We start from the raw sequence: 25,767 nt of genomic DNA on the forward strand, positions 1-25,767 counted from the left end.
ACAAAAAGCACTGGAGTCAGAGAGAAGCTAACCTCCTTTATTAAACACAAGGGCATCAAATACAAATGCTTGATGGGTAATTTTTAATCAGACAAGAACAATGAAGCATTTTAAACATTTGAAAAGTACTAAATGTTAAGGTTATCATCAGTACCAATACAGCTTTAACCAGTGTATTAGCTACTTTTAGAAAGGGAACAGAGTATTAAGCCTACATTCCATATTGCTGAGATAGAGAAGCACATTCAGTTTAGAGTCTAGTACAATAAAACCCATAGTAAAACGCAGGCCAGAACATGGCCTGTTATGCTTCAGCACCTTGCACAGCACAGCTGGGAAAACAGCCCTGAATACCTTACTCTGCTGCCAGAGAACACTCATGCAGCACAGCCTGCTCATCCCGGTGTGCTCTCAACAGCGATGGTCTGAACCCTGTGCTCCAATCTGAGTGTGAAAAGCTGAAGCTACAGTGTAAGCTCCATAGCAATTCCATGTTCATGTAGGACTTGTGAATTCCATGTTCACATACGACTTCTGTAAAAACTTCACATAATTTTTACATGTGTAGTGAACTTTGAAACAGTAGCAATAAACTTTTTTTTCTGGACAGTATTTTTCAAATGGACTTATTAATGATGATTTATAAATGAACATAACCACATTTTTTTTCTGATTCAAAATACACAGCTTGAAGTCTTGAGTGATAATTTTGAAATAAAGTTTTTAACATAATAAAACATGCATACAGATTTTAATACTACATGTCTGTTGTCACCAGGTTTTAAAGGAGGACTATCAGGTAGAATACTTCAGGTGTTAAGTCCAATTATAGAGCTGTCTGATCGTATTATCACGGCTTTCTCCTAATTGAGGTAGAACTTTCTCTGATGAAGGGTACTCATACTTTCCAAAGATTTTCTATAGGATCAAGAACAAAAGAAAAGTCAACAGTAAAATGTGATTATGCCAAATACGACAGTGCAGAAAAACTTAGCAGCATTCTTTATTACTATCCTGGTCATTTCAGAACTCACTTGGAACATTAGATGTATTCCTTTGTTTTTCAAGACAGGATCTCATTATTTAGCTTGGCTGTCCTAGAACTCACTCTGTAGACCAGGCTGGCCTCAAACTCACAGAGCTTCGCCTGCCGTTGCCTCCCAAGTGCTGGGATGAAAGGCGTGCGCCACTGCTGCCTGGTGTATGCGTTCATTTACAGTCTGCTCCCCGATGAACTCCATCACTAGCTGCACTACTAAGTTAGTGGCACAAACAGGCCACTGGGCCCTCACATGTCAATGGCCAGCTGAGCGGTGAAGTTGCTGCAGTTCTGAGCAGAATCCAGGGGAGCCGGATGCTGGCTTGCATCGCTGTGAGGCACTGAGCATGGGCGGGCGCACAGCCCACCAGAACTTTCGACTTTCAGTCCGTGGTTCTCTTTGTACAGTTTGCACGCATTTGAAAATCTCCTCGTTGAGTGCACAAGACCCCATGTGCCTGGGAGTGGTGCTGTCTAGAAGGGCCTCTGAGTCCCTAACTGCTAGCTAGGTATTGTGGGTAACTGGCATAGGCCTTTGAAGGCTGCAGGCTAGGACTTCACTGCTTCATGGTCTGGCTGTCATGTAAGGAACTCATCTATACACACCTGTCACCATAGAGCCTTTCTGCTATGTCATTTCCACAACGATGGACTATACTTGCAGAAAACCAATATCTATAAAAGGGAAGCAATCCTTCCCTTTTATAGATACTGGTTTGAAATTAACAGTTAACATAGTATACTTGTTTTAAAATGGAGTATTTTATTACTGTATTACCATTTTAACTTATGATCACTGTTTTATATAAGAAAGTAAAATCTTTAATATTTAAGTATAAAAGCATATGATTACATTACCTCTGTATTGCTTCATTTATTTCAACGGGAAGCAGAGTTTCTCAGAAAAGATGAAGTCATTTTTACAATGGTATTGATGGACAAACCATTCAGAAAGCCTTTGTGATTTATCCTCACTTCCTGAAGAGCCTCTATAATGTGGTCTCTATCCAAGAGAAACACAGACAATTCTGCTTCTACAACAATCATGTGTCAGAAGTTCTGAACACTACATTTTTCATACAAGTCTATAATTAAATTCCAAATGTAGTTAGTACCTGCTGATGTCTGGATGCAGTTCAGTCAGTCTCTTCATGATCTTGGTGAAGCTACGAAGGTTTAATGTATTTGGAGGTATGAACTGAAAAGGTGTCTCAGGTAATAACTGACCAGATTTGATCTGGGTACAATTTTTCTTGACACCCTAAACAAATGAGATGTTGGAAATATGAGCCAAAGAAGAATATAAGAAACCTGAGAGGTGAGAGAACTAAACAGAGTCCATCAAAGACGGCAGCAGAGGCGTCTGTACCCACACTTGCACCTGAGCCTGCAGCATACTGTTGTCAGACTGCCTTCTACGCCAATGCCCACAGCGGACAGACAGGACCACAGAGTGTTCTCTCAGACTAATGAGCACTGGGCTCACAGGCCAGGTCACGTCAGTGTCCTGCCTATGGAGCTAGAACATAAGAGTAAACAAATTCAGTCAAATGCTCCCAGAACCTGACTGAAGTGCTACAGCTACTCATGGGAAGTGCAGGAATGCAAAAATGAGCACAGAAACCACATGAAAAGACTGAGGGGAGCTGCCAGACGCAGCAGCAAGTCCATGTGTACTGCAGTGGAGGATCATGGCTCCCTAACAGCCAGCTCAGCTCCCCATATATTCTGTTTCCCCCTTTCCTACTGTGCCCCCAAACAACCCTAAACAGGAAGTGTCAGTGAGGTGAAGGGATAGTTCTGAAGGACTGCCACTGTCAGAGAGGTCAGGTGCTCAAGGGCAGCAGATGAGGAAAGACCCACAGCGATGCCATGCTGACAGTGGATACAACAGTTAAAGTGACATTTTAGAGAATGAAGTCAGATCATACGACAATCAATGAAGACAATGTATATAAGCAACTTCACTGAGAAGCTTGGTAAAGAAAACACAGGACAAGTAAGGGTTAAGTTCAAAGGAATACAAATGAAGTCTTGTGAGGTTAGAAAGGGCTCAGGTGCCTACTAGCAGAAAAAGGTCTAAGTGGAAACTCAGTCAGCAATAGCATCTAGCAGGCATCAGATGACAGGATCATCTGATTCTGGAGGAAAGTGGACACACATGCAAGCATCACACAAAAGAGTGGTTTGGAAATGTGGGTACTGTTCTGACTTTAGTGGCAGGTACCTGCTTAAGTGTCTAGTCATGAACCAAGAGTGAATTTTACTGCATGTAAAAAATAATGGACTGCCCACTGGACAGCAGACATTTTGTTGAGTGAAACTGTCACATGTCAGGAAGTATTTAAACCTGCATTGGGGTGGAGATGAGGGCTATGAAAATAAAATAACCATGCCTTATAGTTTTGAGAAATATGAGGTAAGGCTACTGTAAAAAATCACCTATCTATCTATCTATCTATCTATCTATCTATCTATCTATCTATCTATCTATCTATCTATCTATCTATCTATCTATCCTTTTACTCCCAGCACTTGGGAAGCAGAGGCAGACTGATTTGAGGCCAGCCTGGTCTACAGAGTCAGTTCTAGGGCAGCCAAGGTTAGACAAGAAAACCATGTCTTAAACAAACAAACAAACAAACAAACAAACAAACAACAAAAATGACACACACACACATATATTCTATATACACACACACATGCACTGATGGATGAATGGCTTCTGGAGTGGTACTCTCCAAGAGTGAAGAGACAAGGACTGTGGGAGATGGCAGGAAACCCAGCGAGAACAGCCTTCCTGACCTTTGTGCCAGCACAAGGACTGCTCATTACAATGGCATTCCAGCAGTGTGGCACACACGGCCACTGCTCATCCATGAGAACACTAACCTGGTCCAAGGGAGGAAACTCACTGTCTTGCTCAGACTCCAGCTGCCTTGATCTAGCTCTGGGCAGTCTACAAGTGGAAGAAGCAGAGGTGGCATCTTTGTTGGTATTTTTCTCCAAATGACTCATACTAGTGCTATTCCCGGTTGTGGACAGAGATGGTGGTATGTGCTCTCCAGGGATTTTCACAAGCCGCACGTTCACAGACTTTCCATTGATTTCAACTCCATTCATTTCCTTCACAGCCATCTTTGCATTACTGTTTTTTACAAAAGCAAGAGATGCATATCTACAACAGGAGAGCAGAAGACAGGCTCATTGTTAGTGAGCAACTCCAGCTTACTCCTCCATGAACTAAGACAGCTCTCACAAGAGCCAGTGCTCTTCAAAGGTTCTCCAACACGCCTGGGAGATGCAAGTGTTGATTGCTGTTTCTGATTTTTGGAGACAGGGTCTCTTTAGTTCTTTGAGCTTGCTAGGTAGATCAGGCTGGCCTTGGACTCAGAGATTCACCTGCCCCTGCCCTTCAAGGGCTGGTATTAAAGGTGTGCACCAACAAATAAGTGTTTATTCAGGATAACTGAATACAGAACAAATCAAAGGGGCAATAAGATAAGTTGTAATAATTATAAATCATTACTTTAAATTTTCATGTTTTAAATGGCAAACACACACACAGTTCTAAGGCATAGGGCCAAGTTGCTATACATTCTAAAAACTGAAAGTTAATTTTTATGCACAAAATTAAACAAATTTGAGTAGGCTCAAAGGCATCAATATTAAGGACAAAATTTGAAAATATTTAGCAGAATATATGAAAACACATTTATAGTCAGTAATGAGAAAATATGTAGATAAAAGTTAAGACAATTGACAAAGCTGGGCCAGAACAATTCCTGTTAAGCCAACAGCTCTAAATTAGTGTTAATAGAAGTGTGTGCACCAAGCGAGGTTTGTCAAAGGATGGATCTATAGACACAAACTTAAAATAGCCTTACACTTTTGTATTTAAGTGCATTTTTAAAAATTTATACACAGAACAAATATTTTAAAGAAGAAAAAAAGCATCACGTTTTTTAAGGGTTCAGGTAAGATATTAAAAAAAAAAAAAAAAGACATGAAGGATAATATTCCTAATGGATTCAACTCTAGTTTAATCTGAGAAAAATACACTAAGATCCTATCAATGTGTCATATAACCATCTTTGTGACAATTAAAAAAATTAGTACCTATTTATACAAATTTAAAACCCTAACCACAAGCAATTCAGTCTTAATGTCTTCACCTCCAAAATCAATAGCTATCATTTTAATGACAGACAGCATAGTGCCTCCATGAAGTAATTATCACTGTAATGGAATCTGAATAATCTATAAATATCAAAGTAGCAACTAGCAACTCTCTCTCTCTCTCTCCTTCCCCCCCCCCTCCATAGACAGGTGATGCAGCCACCTACCTGACACTATGAAACAGAAGTACAAAGTGCAACAGTGACTAAGGTCAGAACCACTGAAGTGGTTCTTCTGAGCCGCTCTGTCTCTATCGCTAGTGTGACAGCAACGGTTACTAGCCTTCCCCTCATTCTACAGAGCAGCTAAGGCTAGGAAGTCAAGGAATGCATTTGGATTAACTCTAGTTACTGAAGGATCTGGGGTTGAGCCAGTCCCATTTTTAGAGTACATCTTCTACTTAATGTACTCTGCTTCTGCTAGGAAACGCCATATAGTCAGACAGACAGACAAAGATCAGGTAACTCTCCCAGACACCATGGAGGCCATGTGCGACACTGCATGTTGTCAGTACCCAGGATTCGGAAAACAGCATCAGCAGTCTGCATTACATGGCATAACCAAATCTCAGAACAGAGGTCCACTGGAGAGAAAGAGCTGGTAAGAACTTAGATAGGTCCACAGCTATCTGTCCAGTCTGGGCTGGGTACACCCCGGGCACCCCCGGCCCCGGGGGAATGGCTCCTGCTCACTGTATCTGTTGTACAGCAGACATATATATGGTCATGCACACCTACTGAATTTGGTAACATACCTGTAATTAGTAGGAGAATCATAAATTGAAATTTCAGAAACTTGGTATTTCTGGAAATGAGACCTTAGATCAGACTAAAAGAAGAAAAATAAAATTCGTGAAAGGTTGAAAAAAAAATCACAATAATTTACAAATTTGAAAGTGAAGCTTCTCAAAGAAATTCTGAGCATACCTCCGATACAGAAGGGCAAAGACCACCAACATGTACCAAAAAGCCTTTACTTCTTCGAAGCAGTTCAGTATTCTTCAATTCTGATTATAGAAAAAAAAAATCACAGAAATGCCCACAGTGACATCAATATTTTAAAGAAAAATGGTAACAATATTACATACAAAATTTTATTTTGGTTCCAATTACAAAACTTATTGATGTGTGTGTGTTCTATGGCATGGGTCATATGTGCAGAAGTCAATGGACAACTCGCAGGACCACTCCTCCGTCTACCATACAGATTATGGGAATTAAACTCAAGTCATTATTAGTCTTTATGGTGGTAAATGTACTTGCTGCCATCCTGAGTCCAATCTTTAGGACTCAAATACTGGAAGGAGAAAATGAACTGTCAAGCTGTCCTCTGGCCTCCATAAGCATGTCATGGCACATGCACACATCACACATGCCCATGAAATACATAAATTAAAAATAATCAAGTTAGAGATATCAACATTAAACTAATCATGTTGGTACACATCTGTAATCCCAGCATTGAGAAAACTGGCACAAGGATCATAAACTCAAGACTAGCCTGGACTACATACTGTAACCTTATCTTCTTAAAATAAAAACAAAATCCCAAATAGAAAAAGCAAGCACCGGAGATTGAAGTCAAGAGTCTTATGATTTCTGCATCTTATTCATGTCACCCTAAAATAAAGAGGTTGGGTTACTCGGTATCCAGTCTCCTGGAGCTTGAAAGTCCACTACATCCAATGTAACCCAAAGCATCATTTCTCTCTGCTTCAAAGAAGTGCTTTTTAGAACAGAGCTGCACACAGGTTTTTAATGCCCAGTGTCACACTGACCAGAGTATGGTCTGGAAATTCTCTCTAAGCACACCACTTGCTGAGAAACGGCACACCAAGCAAACCTTTGTATTAGACATGAACATTGGCAGGTACAGACCTTGTTATTATGGAAGGATATATAACAAGAAAATGGAGGGGCAAATAACTTGATTTTAGGTATCATTAAGCTAGGATTTAGTTTCCTCCTATTTGACAAAAGTATGCAAAATGTATACGCTCTATTTTCCTGGTCTCCACTGTGAGCAGACTAAATGTGAAGTCTGCTCCCAGCCACTGAGTGCAGGTTCCCTATCAGCCCTTGCTCAGGACACAGATCATCTAAAGACTTCTTAGTTTCTACCTTTTATAATTTTTATGTAATAATGGAAGACCTATGAATTCCAGTTTTCCTCAGTAGTAAAAGTAGCTTAACCTCTTGAAACGGCTATGAAAATTTAAGGGGCTCCGACTTTTATTTCTGTCTTCTAGAGGGGATGTATACAAAGGTCTGTGCAGTTCTAGTCACTCGTCTAGTAAGAGGTAGTGTTGGATCCAGGCACAGTGCCTCATCACCATTCATCCCTTGCCTTCTTCATTAACTTACTAATCTGTTCATCTATCTGGAGAGTAATGTGTGTGTCCTGGAGAGAGAACAACGAGGCTCTTTCTTCACACTTTAGATGCCGACGCTGCAGTCAAGTACTACAGTAGAAAAGAGCAGTGACCGAGACTCAGAAGTCCCTCCTACCCTCTCCTCTCCTTTCACCAGACCAATAACACTGCTCAGTCCTGTGGGCTGAGCACTGTGTCTGAAGAATTGAGAATTCAAAACTACTTCTTCTTTAAAATGTCACCTCTAAGTGGCCAGTTTTCTCATATTTTAAAAATAAGGAATAGGTACAAAAAGGAACAAAATACTTTTATAGTATTCCAACTCCCCAAAAAACATAGAAAAAATAACCACCATTTCCAGGTAAGCGAGGTTATAATTTTTTCTGTACATTCTTACAAACAAACCTAATGAATTCTTTGGCTCCCATTCCTCATATTCTGCTGTGTTTTCTTGAGTTACTGAGAAGTCAGCTCCAGTCAGCCTCTCTGTGGCATCAAACCAGTCTTCACTTGCTTCGTGGATGGTTTTACACTCTAAGGCATAAACACAAGGAACTGTAAACTGTGCATGTCTATCTCTCAGAACATATGTATAATAAACACGTCTGTCAAGACAAGAGTGACCTTTATGTGGGACCTAGACATGAGCACCATGGAATAGCGAGACAGGTCTCTGACCTGGTCTTGTCGCGGGCGGGCACTGAGCACAAAGCTTTTTCAGTCTAAGGCTTCTGGTCCCCAGTTTCCTTAACTGAACACCGATGCCCAGCCTATCAAAAGCTTTCCTCTCTCACTTCTGGGAGCTACCCTTTATGAATGAAATATCTGGATATAACAAACCCAGTAAACACACTGCATTAGTTGTTTTCTGTTTTTATTTTATTTTTATTTTTGGGTATTTGGAAACGGGATCTCACTGTGTAGCTCTATCTGTCCTGGAACTCACTATATGGATCAGGCTGGCCTTGAACCCAGAGTGCCCGCCTCTGCATCCTGAGTGCAGGGATTAAAGGTGTGCATTAACATGCTTGACACATTGTTTTCTGGAAGCCACACAAACAATACCTATATCTGTATCAATATACAGATATATGAATATAGACATACTACGCAGACAATAATGTATAAAAATATATTTCCATCCTTACCTTTGTTGTTGAGCTTCGGGTGATTAAAGCCCGTGTTTATATCACCCTTTTTAAAAACATTGTTCATGGGTGGTTTATCTTGCTTAGGATGGCTATTGTCAGATATAAAAGACATCTGAAGATTAAATAAAAATAAACAAAGATAAGGACTAACAATCACTGCATTCTACTTGAGGCAGGCATTTCTCACTTGTATTATTTTGCCCTCTGAATAATGAAGGCTATAACAAATCATCATCTGACTTTGTAGTAGAAATTCTTAAAATAGGTTGTTGGTTTACATCAGTAAGAATTTGGGTTTTAATTCTGTTTACAGTGATGGTATGAGTACAACTGTTATTTATGATTTTTGAGATAGTAACTTTTAAACATTTCAGAGTATAGTATAAGCTATTTATCTATAGGAAATAAAAACCCTCTATGTAGACCTGAGTTGTTCTCTACATTTAAATTTTCATAAAGAGATAGGGTGTACTTCAAGGGCTGTGTGGACCTAGAATGTGCGAAGGTTTGTGTTTGATTCTAATACCACAAAACAAAACCCCCTAAAACCAAAGACCCCTAAAACCAAAGACCCAGTCCAGACTCCAAGCCCTACTATACACAAACAAAAACCCAGTGCTACCTCAAGAAAATCACAGAGTAACACCAAAGGTAACATGCAAGTATGCTAAACTGTGAAGACAGTACCTGAACAGCATCCCATCTTTAAAAAACAAGCACTTAATTTAATCTTACAGGTATCATGTAAGTTCAGGGCTGGCGAGCTGGCTCATGGGGTAAGGGTGCTGGCCACTAAGTATGACAACCCGAGTCTGACCTCCAGGACCCACAGGGTGGGAGGAGGAAATGACAGACTCCTAGAAGTGTCCTTGGACCTTCCCATGAGCCCTGTGACATACACACACACCTACACAGGCAGTAAGTACAAGACTGGAAAGGCACTATGTTGTTTTGTAGTCAATACTAAAGACTATGAAACTGGGTCATGCTGCACTTTAAACTATTACTTCAGAGAATTGTTTTCAGTCCTAGGGATGGAGCCTCATGCATGCTAGACAAGCGATCTCAAGAACTGTGTCCCCAGTGACACTCCTTGTATTTTAGGCCTTTCCCCCTGAATCAGTAGGCTGTTCTACAGCTACACGGCCATCAGGATAACAGCACAGACTGCTAAACGGCTAAATTATTTTTTAAAATACACAACAAATATAAAATTTAGTGTTAAATCTATTATTTCTTTTTAAAGAAAAGTTTTCCAGTGGGATGCTTTCTCAGTATCATTTGTTTGTATATTCTCTTAGCAGAAAGCAACTATTTAAAGTATTTTACTTTTCATTCCAAATTTCATCAGTGAAGCAGGGCTGGCTGCTGTCTTACTGGGTAAGAGAAACTTAGGTTTCTATGAAACTCTACAATTTTCAGTATGTTCTTCATTATTCATTTCTTGATTATTCAGTCAGTGTCTCACCATGGAGCATGACTACACTGGCCTTGAATTTGCAATCCTATTGCCACCATCTCCTGAGTGCTGAGATTATGGGCATGTGCCACCATCCCTGGCCTGCAATGTGCTCACAATAAATCACTTTCTTGTTTGTCAAATGACAAATATTTCCCTGGGATATGGGACAGACTAAAATAGCCCAAGATATATTTCATAAGGGAAAAATGAACATTTTCTTTGCCCGAAATAAAATACTACTTTACCTCACAAAAACCCAGCAGTGTGATCCTCTGGTTCAAGATGATGCTAGCACTACATCATGGCTTGTCTGGACAGTCTGGGTGTATGCACTGATGAGTTATAAGTTACCATTCTTTTCACCTTTGGTCTCCCGGTTAATGATAAATTACATGCTATCTTTCTCACCACATTGATGACAACTGCCTGAACAAGGCTGGCCCTAAATATACCACCCACTCCTTCTGCTCAGTCACATTCCTCAAATGGGAGTCCAAAGAGTGAGTCAGTGGAATGGGAGGGAGGTGTGAGGGTTTCTGAGAGGCCCTGTTTACTCAGAGGCTATCAAAATAAGATTTTAAAAAAATGAGATTATGGTATGAGAGCTTAGCTGGGTAGGGTGCTTGCTATGAGGCCTGAGTTTGATTGTGCTTTTACTTATGTAAAAAGCTGGGCATGTGGCACAGTTGTAGTTCCAGCACTGAAGAGATCTGTGGATGACCAAAACCAGGTAAAAGCCAGGCAAGATACTGTAGGTCTGTCATCCCAGATCTCCTACTGCAAAACAGAGGGTGGAGACCAGACTTGCAGGAAGTCTGAAGGCCAACTAGGCTGACACAATGCATAGGAGCCAGAGACCCAGTCTCAAGAGGGAGGTTGAGGACTGACACCAGAGGTTGTCTTCTGACATCCTCACATCAGCTCTAAAGCAGGTCTGCTGTGACAAGTGTTCTCTTACCCTGCCTCCACAAACGCACATGTGGGTGGCTCCTGAAGAATACTATCCAAGGTTGAACTCTGCCCTCCACATGCATGTACCACACATACCTGCACACACAAACATGCAAGTCTCCCTCTTCAGTTCTTACCTGGGACAATGTCTTTAGTAGGCTTGGAGAAACATCAACATCAGGTAGACTCTGATTATCTAGCTCAGAATTTGATCCTGAAAGGCTGAATAAATAAATGTTCCTTAAAGAATCTATCAGTGGTCTCAAAAAGAAAAAAGAATTTAGATATATAGCTTAAGTAGTTTTTAAGAGCAAGTAAGTTCTACACTAGATAAAACCATAATCACCTGCAAGCTTCTTCTTTCATTAGCTGAAAACAAGGAAAAACCAGATTTAGTATATTTTCTGTCAGAATGAAGTAACAGTTTTATTCTAGAACATATACATACCCCAGAAGCAAAATCAGAGAAGGCAGATAAGAGTCTGGCCTCTACCGACAATGGAGGCAGCTCTTCCAGTGGTGTGCCCGTGCGGACTTTTTCTTTCAAGTTCATGTACCTAACTTTCAAGTCGCCCAGGACAGACTGCAGTGCTGAGCCTAACTCCTTCTTAGCAGAGTCAGTTGGTAAATTCCTGTTCAAAGTTCACAGAACCACATTACTTAGACTCAATTCATTCACCCAACACTAAAATGCATCATACATTCAGTTCTAGCTCTACCAGATCCTAGATTGTACCTGTTAAGGAAGTAAAGCACAGTAGATAATTTTCTAGGATCAGTATAAGCAATCCAAACAGGTAAGCCAGAAAGACTGTGACAGAAGCCCATGGAGAAACCCCAACTGATATTACCCTTCCTCATGTAGCAAGCACATTTATTTTACTGGATTAATTACCTCAACTACAATTCACTGTGACATTTTATTTGCAGTTTGTATATGCTTGGCCAGGGAGTGGCACTGTTGGTGTGGCCCTGTTGGAGTAGGTGTGTCACTGTGGGTGTGGGCTTTAAGACCCTCATCCTAGCTGCCTGGAAGTCAGTATTCTGCTGGCAGCCTTCAGATGAAGACATAGAACTCTCAGCTCCTCCTGCACCATGCCTGTCTGGATGCTGCCATGCTCCTGCCTTGATGGTAATGGACTGAACCTCTGAATCTGTAAGCCAGCCCCAATTAAAATGTCCTTTTTAGAGTTGCCTTGGTCATGGTGTCTGTTCACAATAGTAAAACCCTAACTAAGACAGTATTTTATTTTTGATTTTTTGAAACAGACCTTAAAATGTAGCCATGGCTGGTCTGAAACTCCCTAGGTAGCCAAGGCTAGCCTCAAACTTTAGTCATACCCCTGCCTCTGCCTCCCAAAGGCTAGAATTATAGCCACACTCAGCAAAAGAAGTTTTTGGAAACTTATTACTTTTAAGGAAGCTGATAAAACTATATATAGCCTATGTTTTGTCTTTCAAAAATTGAAATTAGGTTTATAGAAATAAAGTCAGTGATAAATTTTAAGAAAATCTAGACTTAAAATTGATGAACACCTATTGAGTCCCGCTCTTTTTTCCATTACAAGTTTGTAAATGTGGTGACAGTGGTGATGGCACATCTGGTAGCAAACGTCCAGAAGATGCATCTCCGCCTTCACGGCCCTCTCAGTGGTCTTCTCACAGCACTTTGACGGCAACGTCTTCTCTTCCCAAAGCTGAAATGCCCTTTAAAGTGGAAGACAGTATCAGGTGATATTCTCAACAGTTTCTACAGTAGTGATAGGCTTCTTTCTAGAAACAGAATTTAAATTTCTTTTTTTTTTCTTTTGGTTTTTCAAGACAGGACTTCTCTGTGTAGCCCTGACTAGTCTGGAACTTGGTCTGTAGACCAGGCTGGCCTTAAACTCAGGGATCTGCCTGTCTCTGCCTCCTCAGTGGTAGGATCAAAGACATGCATCACTACCACCCACCCAGCCAGATTTTAAATTTCTTACATTTCCCTGTCAGGTTTAATTCAATTCCTATTAAAAAAGGGACATGCTAGGAACACCCCATTAGGATCAAAGCCTAACAGCTCCATATAGTCTCAGAGCTGGAAGCCATCTCTGCAAACTGTTACTTCTCTCATAAGTAGAGTCTGTCTCCAGTGAGGACTCAGATCCTCCAGAGGTGATGGATCTGTTTTCAGTCTCAGTCAAGGTCTGGCCAAGCTTTTGATAGTCATAGGCATTTAAGGCCAAAACCGTTCTTAAACGTGTTATTTAATAGAAAATGGACATGAGTTACATTTTTCTTAGTTATTAAGAGTCATTCATAAAAGCAAGTAGTTTGCTATATTACAAGAAGCCCCAAGCCAGTGCAGTGAGAGGGCTCAGTGGGAGGAAGCATGACCTGACTTCAGTCCCTGAGACCCACACCGCGCTCAGCCCCTGAGATCCACACCACGCTCAGCCCGAGACCCACACCACGCTCAGTCCCTGAGACCCACACCACGCTCAGCCCCCGAGACCCACACCACAGAGAGTATTAACTCCTACAGGTTGTCCTCTGACCTCCACATACACCTGCATTTTTACATAAAGAAATGTAATTGAAAGTTCAAGTCACTAGAGTTTTTGAAGGTTCCTCAACTACCAGTTCCTATTTACTGCCGCTTTGGAAGTTTAAGTTTTAAATTTTACAGTTTTGGGATACCAGACTAGTCATTAGAAAAACGAAGGCCCGTGATTTCAGAGTGCGGCAATATGACTCTCATTTCTTCCACTCTCACTTTACTGCTCAATCGTCTTTCAGATTATTAATAAATGCAAAATAAAGTCAATGATGACAGTTCAAAAAGACTTTACTGTGTAGCTAGTTATCTTTTCAAATATATGGCATTTTCCTGAAGGTGCTAGTTTATATAATCTATGTTTAAATTACTCAAAAGAAAGAAGGGAAGTGTGTCCAGATGGCACAAGGGAAGGAGGGAAGGAGGGAGGACTGCAGGCTCTTCATGGTGAGCGCCGACACTCTTCACTGCTCAGTATCTATCTGCTAGGAGGAGTGGCCAAAATGTAAAATTTCTTAAAGTCCCTTTAATTCTCCATGTTTAAATATGCTACACAGAAAATAAAGCAGTCTCGAGCTCTTCTTCCCATATACATGTGTGAACTTACACAACTGACCTACCTCTCGGGATGTTTCTGTCTGTCTGTGGTATCAAATATTTTTCTTAATTCCAAGAAGTTCTGAAAACAATATAAAATTACAGATACATAAAAAATGAATGCCATACATGGAGTTCTAAGATATAAAATCTTCAAAGCAATTTTGTGACAATGTCTGCCACTAGAAGATAGAGATGCAGCACAGTATCACCCGCCCCCTTGAGCTAGCATCTCTCCCTGAGACCTCAATACAAGGCACTCAACCACATTTGCATAACTTTTAAAATCTGTAGAGTAGATTAAAAGTTTGACACTATGGATTTTACCTCATTCAGGGAGTTCCCACTAGGCTTTAAGCAACCAGTTGAGAGTCGCCTTCCTGACTCACTTCCTGGGGCAGGCGCCTGCGCATCTCTGAACTGCTGTCCACATGACCAGTCGGTGTTACAGGCCACGCTTCGTTTGTCACTTTGCCACTCCTCAGGTTGACTCTGCCTCACCATTTTTGTCTCTGTGTTGCTTGATGCAGACACTACAGAAGAGCTTGCATTTGCTCTGCTGCTCACATCCAGTGTCTGCTGAACTGCAGCTACACATGTCGCTGCATCTGGCACTGACTTAAGACACATTTCTTTCATCAGAGAGCATGTTTTATTTGTGGCACTGCCTTGTACATGGTGTAGGCGGCTGCCTTCTACTTCTGCCTGATTTTCTGTGACTGCCACCCGTGGTGGTATTGGCATCACAGGAGTGAAAAAGCCTGGCTCAGGGAGGCTTTTGTATTGCAAAGAGCCACAGAGAGAAAGGACTGAGTCATCTAGAATGTAAGGCCCAGAAGGCTGGTGAGCACCGTTGACCTTCAAGTGTGTCTCGAGGGCTTGCTCTTGGGGAAACATGGTTGCATTCTCAGGGTGCTGTGATGCTTTGTTCTGGAAAATTCTATTTCCATAAAAGTTTTTACTTTCAATTGTCTGAGATTTCATTTCTTTAGTATACACTTGAGTTTCAGGTACTTTCTGAGGGTTAAAGGGAGAACTGCTTTTCTGTAAAACATCATCGAATGCTTTATGATATGTTAAGCCAACCTCTTGTTCCTTGTATTTTTCATATTTTGGCTCATGGTATCCTTTTAACGTATCAGAACTCTGAGATATAGAGACCTGAGGTGAACATTCTTGTGCAAAACCATTGAGTGACTCCAAAGAGGGGCTAGGACCACTCTCTAATTTACGGTGATTATCTTCTAAATTGCCACCACATTTAAAGCCATGGCTTGATGTTTTCAACTCACTGACACCCAGACTGGACCTGCTCACTGTCTTCGATGGGTCGAATGACAAGTGTGCACTTATGTACTCCAGCTCTGCGCTGTAGTATTCCTGCCGGGAGTCCTCGTCCATGTTACTCTTCTGCATGTCTCCATAGTCAGCATCTGAAGCCTCCGGGCTCCTTCCCAATCCAATGCTATTATCATCTTGAGGTCCTAAAGTATCGAAAAACATCTCTACTCTTTTGTGTACTTTAGGATGTAATTCTGAATATAAATGCAAAAGATTTTCATCCTTGAGTTTTGATTCTGAATAATGGATAGAATAAGTCTCATTCAAAAAAGCATAGTCAAAACTGTCTTCAAACTCACTTGACTGGGAGAAAATATTCTCTCCGTTAGTATCTTGACTTTCTGAAAATGACAGTTCTGATAAATCTCTCTGGTTAACTCTGCTGTTCTCTTTGTCACTAGCTCTTTCTTCTGTTGCCAAGGAGTCCCCTTCACCATTAGGAAAGGTCAATTTAGCTTCGTTGTAACCGTTGGAAAATAACATATTTTCTTTCCTAGGTTTATAAAGTTTGTCTGTTCAAAACAGTAAAACAGAGAGTATGTTAACAATACTGTTGAACCTGGGAAAGATTAGACATAATCTGGTCCCAGCTCCTCCAAGTCCTGAACTACTTCTACATCATCAACAACAAACACAAGTGTGGTTTGTAGCAACTCAGACAAATTAAAACCCATCTCCCAAGCAAGCACACTACAGTCCTATCGAGACAAATTAAAACCCATCTCCCAAGCAAGCACACTACAGTCCTAACCTCACTGCGATGGTCACTAAAGGTGGGCCACTAGAGCTACTTAGGGTTCGATGGGGTCATGAGGGTGGGCCCTCAGGATAGGATCACGCTAATGCAGCAGAGTGCTTCTCTTTCACTGCTGCACACACCACATTAAGACACATGATTTACTAGCCAGAAAGTGATTCTTCAAGAGGAGCTGACCACCCTGGCATCTGAACCTCACACTTCTGGCCCCAGAACTGTGAGAAAATAATCTGCAGTTGTTCAAGCCACTTAATTGATGGTGTTTTGTTATAGCTATTCAATATGACACAGTGTCAAGATTCTTCCTGAAGTCTTTCAATGGTGAGAGGTCTTTTTTAATAGGGCAGCCACTTTACTTGTGGATATGCCTAATAAACTTTTAAAAATAGTATCATTTAATAAATTATGGGCTATCTACTGTTGTCAGTTGTATGCAGTGTGTGAATGAAGGCAAGAAGATTCTGGTGTTATACTTGCAACTTATGGCTTTCCTAAGGGTCAGAGATAAGCACACAAAAAATCAACCCCAGTTGCTCTTTTTTGTTTGTTTGTTTAGTTTTTTGTTTGTTTGTTTGTTTTTTGTTTTTTGAGACAGGGTTTCTCTGTGTGGCCTTGGCTGACCTGGAACTCACTCTGTAGACCAGGCTGGCCTCGAACTCAGAAATCTGCCTGCCTCGGCCTACCAAGTGCTGGGATTAAAGGCTTGCGCCACCACCGCCAGTGACATCTGGCTCTAATTCTAAGGAAAGGGAAAACCAGGGCAAATCCTTCAAAGGGTAGTAGTGGTCATGTGACTGAGATTGAGTTGCAGAGACTTCTTGTGAGCAAGAAGCATGGGAAGTGACGGCAGGTAGACCAAGAGCACAGAGGTAAGGCTAGAGAAGTACTGAGTAACAGACACTTTGTGTGAAGAAGTGACACAAAACTCTTATAGGATAGTAACTACTCTTGTTCCAATAAATTCTGGAATTTTCTATTTCATTTTACTAAAAAGCACACTTAGCTCACTTTACTTCATGACCCACTGATTGGCCACTACCTGCTTAAGTACCACTCTAAGATTCACGGGGCACTCCATCTGAATTGGAATATTTATCACTAAAGAGAGGAAGCACTGTGAACACTAGGTGCAGAGGAGGAAGAGGAAAGTAAGACAGGGGAGGGGGAAGCTAGAGTTCAGAACAGGCAAAGGGAATCTGAAGTTATAATAAAAGATCTACATGAAAACGCTCAGCAAGCTGCAATGACACTAGATTACACGGGAGTTACTGCCACACATCCGGGACACTAGTATTTGTCTTGCTTATGATATAAGTAAGTTAATGTATTGCTCATTTTAAACTTTTTACACTATCTTATATTACAATTTTAAGATTAAACAGATTGGTCTTCCATGGACTTACAAGGTTTATGTCTTTTGCTCTTCCCACTATATAACAAAAGCAATTTGCCGACAGCTACCAGAAACTTGTGAGAGAATTGGCAAAGTTAAAAACGTGTTCAATTGTCCCAGCTTGCTGCTTGAGGCTTTAAAACAGTCACCCTGAAGGAAACCTTTGTTTACCAAATGCACCCTTTGCCAACAGGTGTGCATCCTTACCATTTTGGAAGTGTCCTCTATTTTTGTGGTAGTTTTTATCAGAATCTGTTTCTACTGCTGCAGTGGCCTGCATAGTTCAAAGATGTATGTTCTAGGAAAGGTATAACATTGAGCTATTAGTACACTTGGCACGGAGTTATAAAACTTAGAAATAAGCGAAGCAGCAGTCACAATCAAAGATTCTAATATCAGAAACTAATAAACATTAAAATATTAAGTTTTTTATTTTATTTTTGGACAGAGTCTTATGTATCCCAAACTGGCCTCAAATTTACTACGTAGCTAAGGATGACCTTGATTCTTTGACCCACTGTCTCCTAACTGTCAAGTACTGAAACTATTGGTATATCTGACTTATGGTATATTGTGGATTAAATCTAAGGCTTTATATAAACACTACTAACTAAGCTACATCTCAAGCCTTTTTGAATAACTAATTTAAAAGTATGAATTTATAACTATATAAAAATGTAAGCAAGACATGACATTCTTTCAGATTTCTATAATACACAAAATATAAAGTCAGAAATCTCAGACACTCTTGTATTGCTATGAAGAGATGAAAGATAGAAAAATCGTAAGTTGATCCCCTGAACCCTACTCTTAAAAGCAAAGACATAAAAACCTGTAAGTCAAACACTGTGTCGCCTCAGTCCCAGGAAATTAGCTGAGCATTTGAACAGATGGCCCTAACTAAACAAACCCTAAGATGTACGGTGTCAGAATGCTATGGGCCCGAGATTAGCCTGGCCATGCTTTGAACTAACAGCCCTGAGACAATTGGTGCCAGGATGCTAAAAGTTCGAGATTAGCCTGATCCCCTTGAACTGGAGTTCATGATATATAGTGTGAAACTAGTTCGAAATAGCCAATTATAAAGTGACACACCATCCACCTTAAGAATTTGAGACCAAATGTATCGATGACCTAGTGACCTGTTCCCCCTCCTTCCCCCTTCCCTAACTCCACTCTCAGCCTTCCCCCTTCCCTAACTCCACCCCCACCTGGTTTGTAGATTCCCCCTTAAAAGCTGTAAACTTCTTTTGTTCTGGGCTGAATTCCACTGCCCCTGCGTGGGCTTTTGGGAAGACAGCCCTGGCTAGCCAGTAAACCTCTTGCAATTGCATCCAGTTGTGTTTCTCGTGAGTGATTTGGGGTGCATCTGCAGTTCTCCACGGATCGGTGAGGTCCTTTTCATTTGGGTTTTACAGAGACACCAAGACCAAGGTGACCCTTATAAAAGAAAACATGTAATGGGCCTGGCTTACAGTTTCAGAGGCTTAATCCATTATCATTATGGAAGGAAGCTTGGCAGCATGCAGGCAGACATGGTGCTGGATAAGCAGCTGAGAGTCCCACATCCTGATCCACAGGCAGCAGAAGAGAGAAAGTCTGGGTCTGGCATGGACATTTGAAACTTCAAAGCCTACCCCAGAGGCCACACCTCCTGTGATCCTACCAAAGAGCTCTACACCCTGGTGACTAAGTATCAAATGCGCCTATTAGGGTGATCCTTAGTCAACAACCACAGTGCAATCATCAAGATGTCAGTAAAGACTAATCTGAGTTTCTTGCCTGTGCCCTTCCCCCAGGCCTGAGCAGGCCTGCAAAGTCATTTATCACAATAGACCAAGCAACAGAAGGACCTGAGACACATTGCATTACCAGCCTTGGCCCTTGGAGCCTGCTACCTGAGCTAAGAAGAATGGACTGCCTGCTGAGCTAGCCTTGACACCTTCCGGGACTGCTATCTCCTTGCCCAGCCCCTAGGCTGAACCGAGAAGAGACTCTGGGGGGTGGGGCTTCCCCTTTATATGTGAAAGCAAATTATTAAATTTCAGGCCTTGATCAGAATACTTTGTCTTGGCCCCACGTTTCTCTCGCCCTCCATTCCCGTTCATTCCTAGGCTTCCTCTCAGGAAAACCTGGTAACCTATAGCTGCAGGCAGCTACACTTGCCAAAGCTACACAAAACAAATAGAAATTGTTTTCTTAGTGAGCTGTAGAGCTATGAAGCAGGTTGCTCCAAGCAGGAGCAGAGAGAAGTACCATGCATGCTGATCTCCATTCAGATCCCCAGCATCATGGGCATCCCCAGGCACTCTACACTGTACAAAGCTTCTTTATACAGTTTGCTCCAAGTAACAAAGCTACTTCCCAAGAGCCCCTTCTTTCCAAAATTAAAAAAAAGTTCTGTCTTGTTTGATATGTTTAACTGGTTTTTCAATTTGTTGTTCTTTAACCCAAAGCAGCATAGTTAGGATATTTATTGAGATAATTGTAGGCCTGCCTAAGGCTTTGGTCTACTGCAAACTTCCTTTGCATATAATGAAGGAAAAAGAAAACAGGAGATGGAGATGGGTCTAAAAAACTGAAAAGTAGATTTTGTAATAAGGCTCAACCCCAGACCATAGGACCTGTCTTGCCCTTCTGAACTACCTGGTCTTTTGAGACTTCACATTGAAGATGGTTCAGGTACCAACAGTCAACCTGGATTTGTTCATGCTCCCCAAAATTCCAACTGGCAGACCAGCCTGTGTGATTGCTTCAGTGACTACGGAGTCTGCCTCTGTGGGACCTTTTGCTTCACTTGTCTTGGATGTCAAGTGGCAGCTGACATGAATGAATGTTGCTTGTGTGGAACAACGGTGGCAATGAGTACTCTCTACTGAACCCAATATGGCATTTCTGGATCTATTTGTGATGACTATGTGACCACCCTCTTCTGTCCTGTTTGCTCTGTATACCACATCAAGAGAGACATTAACAGAAGGAGAGCCATGAATGCCTTCTAATAAGCTGGATGGGAGAGCTCCCGCAGAAGCAGCTGAACTCAGCACACACCCCTTCAGCCCAAGTCTTTCCAAATCTTTGGCAACTGAGATATGATGGCTACATTTAATTACAGAATGGTGGAATCTTCTTAATTGGGTCTTTTGGTTTATTTTAAATGGCTATCATTCTTTGACTTGGTTTCTCCTTGTTCCCATATCATCAAATAGTACAGCTTCAAATTTTTTAATATTACATTTTAAATATAAACCAAATAAAAGATTTTGCTAAGAAGAAAAACAAAACTAAGAAGTAGCTGGGCAGTGACAGCAGTCCACACCTTTTATCACAGCACTAGGGAAACAGAGGCATGCAGATCTCTGAGTTTGAGACTAGCGTGGTCTACAGGACACTCAGGGTTATAAAGAGAAACTGTGTCTCAAAAACCAAACCAAACCAACCCAACCCAACCCAACCCAACCCAACCTATCCCGCCAAATGGCAAGCAGAATGGCTCAGCTACTAACGTACTAGCCATGCAAGCCTGACAGCCTGAGCTAGAGCCACAGATCTTTATACCATTAACATAAAAGTGAGAACCAACTCCATCAATTGTCCTCTGACCCCCACACATGCTCTGGTATGTATGTACATTTATTGTCCCTCTTTGTCAGTCTATCTCTCTTACACACTTAGACCACATACACGCACACACATGAAAGCAAAACTTAATTCTAGAGACCCCACATCGCATCTCTCCTTCCACAATTCTCTTTCAGAAAATATAGCAACTGGCAAAATGCCAGTCCAAGTTGCCACTGATACTGATTGTGAGCTGTCCACTTTGGAGAGAGAGGTATGGCTCACCATGGAGTGGCCTGAGTGACACAGGAGGTTGGGAAATGCTGTAGCTCTGGATTGTTGAGATTTCATGGCCTTCATAGCCATATTGCTATGGCATTTTGTTGTACTGCAGGGTCTATGCTTACTGAAACCAGCAGGATTTCCTTGAGAAACACCTTGGTGACTTCTTTCATCAGTACCCAACAGAGCCACTGAATTCTCTATGGCTAATTTTCTCTCTGGGAAGCAAAGTTACTGGTGACCCTGTGTTTTTATAGACTAAACGCTCACCTGTTTGCTACAAAACAAAGTTTCTCTTTAGTGTATGTCTGCTTGTGATTCAGAAGGGCATTGGAGGACAAGTTCTCCCAACACTGTGTATAGCAATGTTGCTTAGCCTGTGGTGTGGCTGGGCTGCTAACAAGGGTATTGAGCCTGGGGATGTAGTTGTCTTAGGGTTACTACTGCTGTGATTAAACACCATAACCAAAGAAACTCAGAGAGGAAAGAGTTTATTTGGCTTACATTTCCATATACTGGTGTTCATCATGAAAGGAAGTCAGGACAAGAACTCAAATAGGGCAGAAATCTGGAGGCAGGAGCTCACGTAGAGGCCAAAGAGAGATGCTGCTTACTGGCTTGCTCAGCATTTCTCAAAGAATCCAGGACCACCTGCCCAGGGATGGCACAATGGGCTGGGTCCTCCCCCATCAATAACTAAGAAAATGGCCTACAGGCCTGCCTGTAGGCTCAGTCTTATGGAGGCCTTTTCTCCATTAAGGTTCCCTCCTCTTCAGTGACTCTAGCTTATGTCAAGTTGACATAAAACTAGCCAGCACGAAGGCGGAGGGCTGACAAATGGAATTTCAATTTTGACAAGGATGAACAGTGCTTAGATAAATGGGAGTCAAGTACTACCTCTGTCCTAGTGTGACTGCTCTTGAAGTACTCAGTCTTGTCCCAACCTGAGACTTGATCTTGATACCTTTTAAAAATCATTTTAATTTAGAAATAGAAAACATCTTAGAAAAGAAAGAAAAACACTAAATATACTGGCTTTTTTTTTCTTCACGAAGAGAAAGTATCCAGCTACACACGATAATGTTATTTATAGGGATAGGGATCAGTTTCACAAGGAAGCCAGTGAATCCCATGATAGCAAATCCTATTGCTCTGGCCATGGCAATCTTCTAGGATTCTTTGCTATCAGGCTTGGTGCATCTTTTAACAAGTCAAATTGAGTCTTTTACAAACTGTCAACTTGGCTGAACAAACTGCATTCCCTGATCCATGACTGTTTATGGGATGGTGGCTTAAGAAAGCAGAGACAGAGTGGACCAGAGTGGAATGAATACAGCAGAGCCCTGGACTTGGCACTTTCTATTGGCTATTAACTAGAAAGCTATTAACTAGAAATACTTTCTTGGAAGGATATGGTTTCCATGGAGTTTGGCTCTGATAGCTCCTGGTTGCTCATGAGGGAGGACAAACAGTTGGGCAAGCTGTTGCCAAGTTGTCTTATTATCTGCTTGGCTACTATTGATCCAAAGAGGGAACCTCCATCCCTGCCTTTCCCAAGAGCATCTAGGAAAGCCACTGCAGGGAACCTAAGTGGGTGATACTAGGTGGATGTTGGGAAGTGGTGTGCAGACCTTCAAGTGGTCACTGTGCAGCTGATCCAGGAGCTGACTATAGCTATGCTGATGCTGTCAGCAGACACACTGTAGCAGCTGTCAGCAGACACACAGATGGTACCTGCACTGCCATTTTCACTGACTACAATGGACTTGGAGCTCACAGAAGTCACAGGAATCCTCCAGCAGTAGTGTTAGGAATCTAGCAATCCATGTGCATCTGAATGTGTTGCTGCAACTACTTAGGAGGAGACAGACAATTTAGTGAGACTATTGCAATGTAAATATTAAAAAGGGGCTGGGACACAGCTCAGGAGCACAGCACTTGCCTAGACTGCATTAGGCCCTAGGGTCAATCTCCAGTTTAGCAAAAATACTTACTTACAGCCCTGAAATTTCTAGCTAACTCAGTCTTTCTAAAGTCCAAGCTCCATATCAATTCAAAGATCTTTCAACTTAAAATCTCTGTCTTTGCTTTATGGTCTGCAACATGCTTCTAAGAAGGAAGTCTGGCTACCACAGGGTTCATGTTGGACACTTCCTTTCCTCAGAAACCACAGTTCTAAATTTACCATTTTATTGTATTATAAAGCATTATTTTCACACAATTTACCTAGATTTTTTTTTAATGGCAAGGCAATAAGCCTTAATATGCGAATGTTCTTGGATGTACAGTGAATGTCTTTAGAATCTACACTTGGAAGGCAGATCTTGATGAATTTGAGGCCAGCCTGAACTCCAGAATGATTGCTAAGTCAGTTAGAGCAACATCTTAAGACCCTGTCTATCACAAAAGTAAAACAACAAAAACTAAAACAATAAAAGATGTTACTTCCTTAAAATTTGGAAATGAAACAACACATTCATAAAAGTCCCTGGGTAAAATAAATCACAATGGAAATTAGAAAATATTTTGAAATTTAGTATGTAGTATGCAGCTAAAATAGTGCTTTGAAAACTGCACAGCTTTAGGGACTGGGTGATGTAAGTCAGTGGTAGACTGACTACTTGCCTAACATCTCATACATGGAACCTGGGTTTAAGAAACAGCACATTCATCACCAATGGGAAAGAGTATTAAATACTTTCATTACAAAACATTTACAAGAAATGCCTGAAGGTTCTGAAGAACTACAAAAAGCATGTACTGGGAGGATGGCCCAGTGGTTAGGAGCACTTACTGCTCTATGAGGGTACAAGTGTGACTCCCAGCTCCCACAATGGGTGATTCAGAACCACCTGTAATTCCAGCCCCAGTACGGATGGCCTCTTCTGTTCTCTGCAGGCAATCACATGTATGTAGTATGTATGCATACACAGCACAAATAAAAATATTTAAAACTCTAGAAAAGGCAGCAAAAAATTAAGTCCAACGAGTAAGTTAGTATGGCAATTACAAAACGCAAACAAGACATAATTAGATGAATAGGCACAAAGCCAAAAGTTGTTTCCTAAAAAACAAATGATATTCTTTACAAGACTTAGTCTCAGAAAACATCAACCAGTAACCTATTGGCAATATTAACGCAGATAAGAGAGAATTATAGCATTTTCTCTAACAAATCTGACAACACTTCAATGGTCTCTTAGCTCCTAAGGAAATTAAATCTGTACTTTAAAACTTCTCCTCAAAGAAAATGACAGGAGTGGATTGTGCTGATGGATTCTTACAGTCAATAGAAATAAACCCAGAATTCAATCTTATGATGTGAGGAAAAAGGGGGGACTTACCAGCATTTTTTTTTTACCAGAATTAGCATACTCTTTTTTTTTTTTAAATCAGATACTTAGGTGTACAGGTGTGTGCCTGCGTGTCTGTATGTGCACCATGTGTGTGCGCAGATGCCAGAGACCAACCTTTGCTGGTTTCCAGAACATTTGACCTCAGTGACAACACAACACAACACAATACGCGTGGCAAACGAGTGCCCACTTGTCTCTTTGGTCACCGTCACAGTACTTGTGGTGAGCCCGGGGACCTGGCTCAGTGGCAGAGCCCTTGCCTAGCATGCAGGAGCCCTGGGTTCCATCCCCAGCATGGCACCAACATGTGTGCCAACTCATAAGGTGACTTCCAGGCCAGCCGGGGCTACCTAAGTCTTTGCCTTAAAAGCAAGGAAACCGCTACGGGGTGGTGGGATCACAACTGCAACTCTGAGCCGGCGCAGGCCGGAACAGGCTCCTAGCCCCACCAGCCCGGGATGAGGGTGAGGGTGAAGCTGGGGTGTCTCGCTTCCATGCTGGGGCTCACCGTAAGCGTTGCCTGCATCCCTGCCTTCGAACCTCTCGTCCAGGTTGCTCTCGCCGCCTCCTCTGGCTTTCCAACGAGTAGTGTCCGGGGGGGCTTGTCGGGTAACGGCTGCCAGCGGCCCGCCCACCGCTCGAGGAGAGCTCCTATTGGCCTGTGCAAACAGCCTGGCACCATGATTGGCCTGGTGGGGCTTGAAAGCGCGGGAAGGAGCCGCGCGGGACTTGGATTGGGCGTGCTGGGAGTTATCTTCTCGCGAGACCTGGAAGCCGCGATGCTGTTGAGTTCC

At 41.8% G+C, this 25,767-nt stretch overlaps 1 protein-coding gene and 1 pseudogene across 1 annotated transcript; both read right to left on the reverse strand.

Annotated features, from left to right (window-relative positions):
- Positions 1 to 16: 16 nt before the first annotated feature.
- Positions 17 to 25,570, reverse strand: Rbm44 (RNA binding motif protein 44). The gene is made up of 16 exons (XM_034522071.2): positions 25,482 to 25,570; positions 17,982 to 18,072; positions 14,611 to 16,136; positions 14,307 to 14,365; positions 12,690 to 12,860; positions 11,602 to 11,785; positions 11,500 to 11,522; positions 11,291 to 11,375; positions 8,738 to 8,852; positions 7,995 to 8,123; positions 6,145 to 6,224; positions 5,973 to 6,046; positions 3,932 to 4,217; positions 2,155 to 2,300; positions 1,898 to 2,042; positions 17 to 918 (listed from the first exon to the last, which is right to left on the reverse strand). Exons 2-15 carry the CDS (start codon positions 18,052 to 18,054, stop codon positions 1,919 to 1,921), a joined length of 3,075 nt encoding a protein of 1,024 aa, XP_034377962.1. The 5' UTR covers positions 18,055 to 18,072; positions 25,482 to 25,570; the 3' UTR covers positions 17 to 918; positions 1,898 to 1,918.
- Positions 22,640 to 22,888, reverse strand: LOC117722729 (protein transport protein Sec61 subunit gamma pseudogene; annotated as a pseudogene).
- Positions 25,571 to 25,767: the final 197 nt, after the last annotated feature.

The sequence above is a fragment of the Arvicanthis niloticus genome, chromosome 17 (assembly GCF_011762505.2).
Source record: "Arvicanthis niloticus isolate mArvNil1 chromosome 17, mArvNil1.pat.X, whole genome shotgun sequence".
Lineage (NCBI taxonomy): Eukaryota > Metazoa > Chordata > Mammalia > Rodentia > Muridae > Arvicanthis > Arvicanthis niloticus.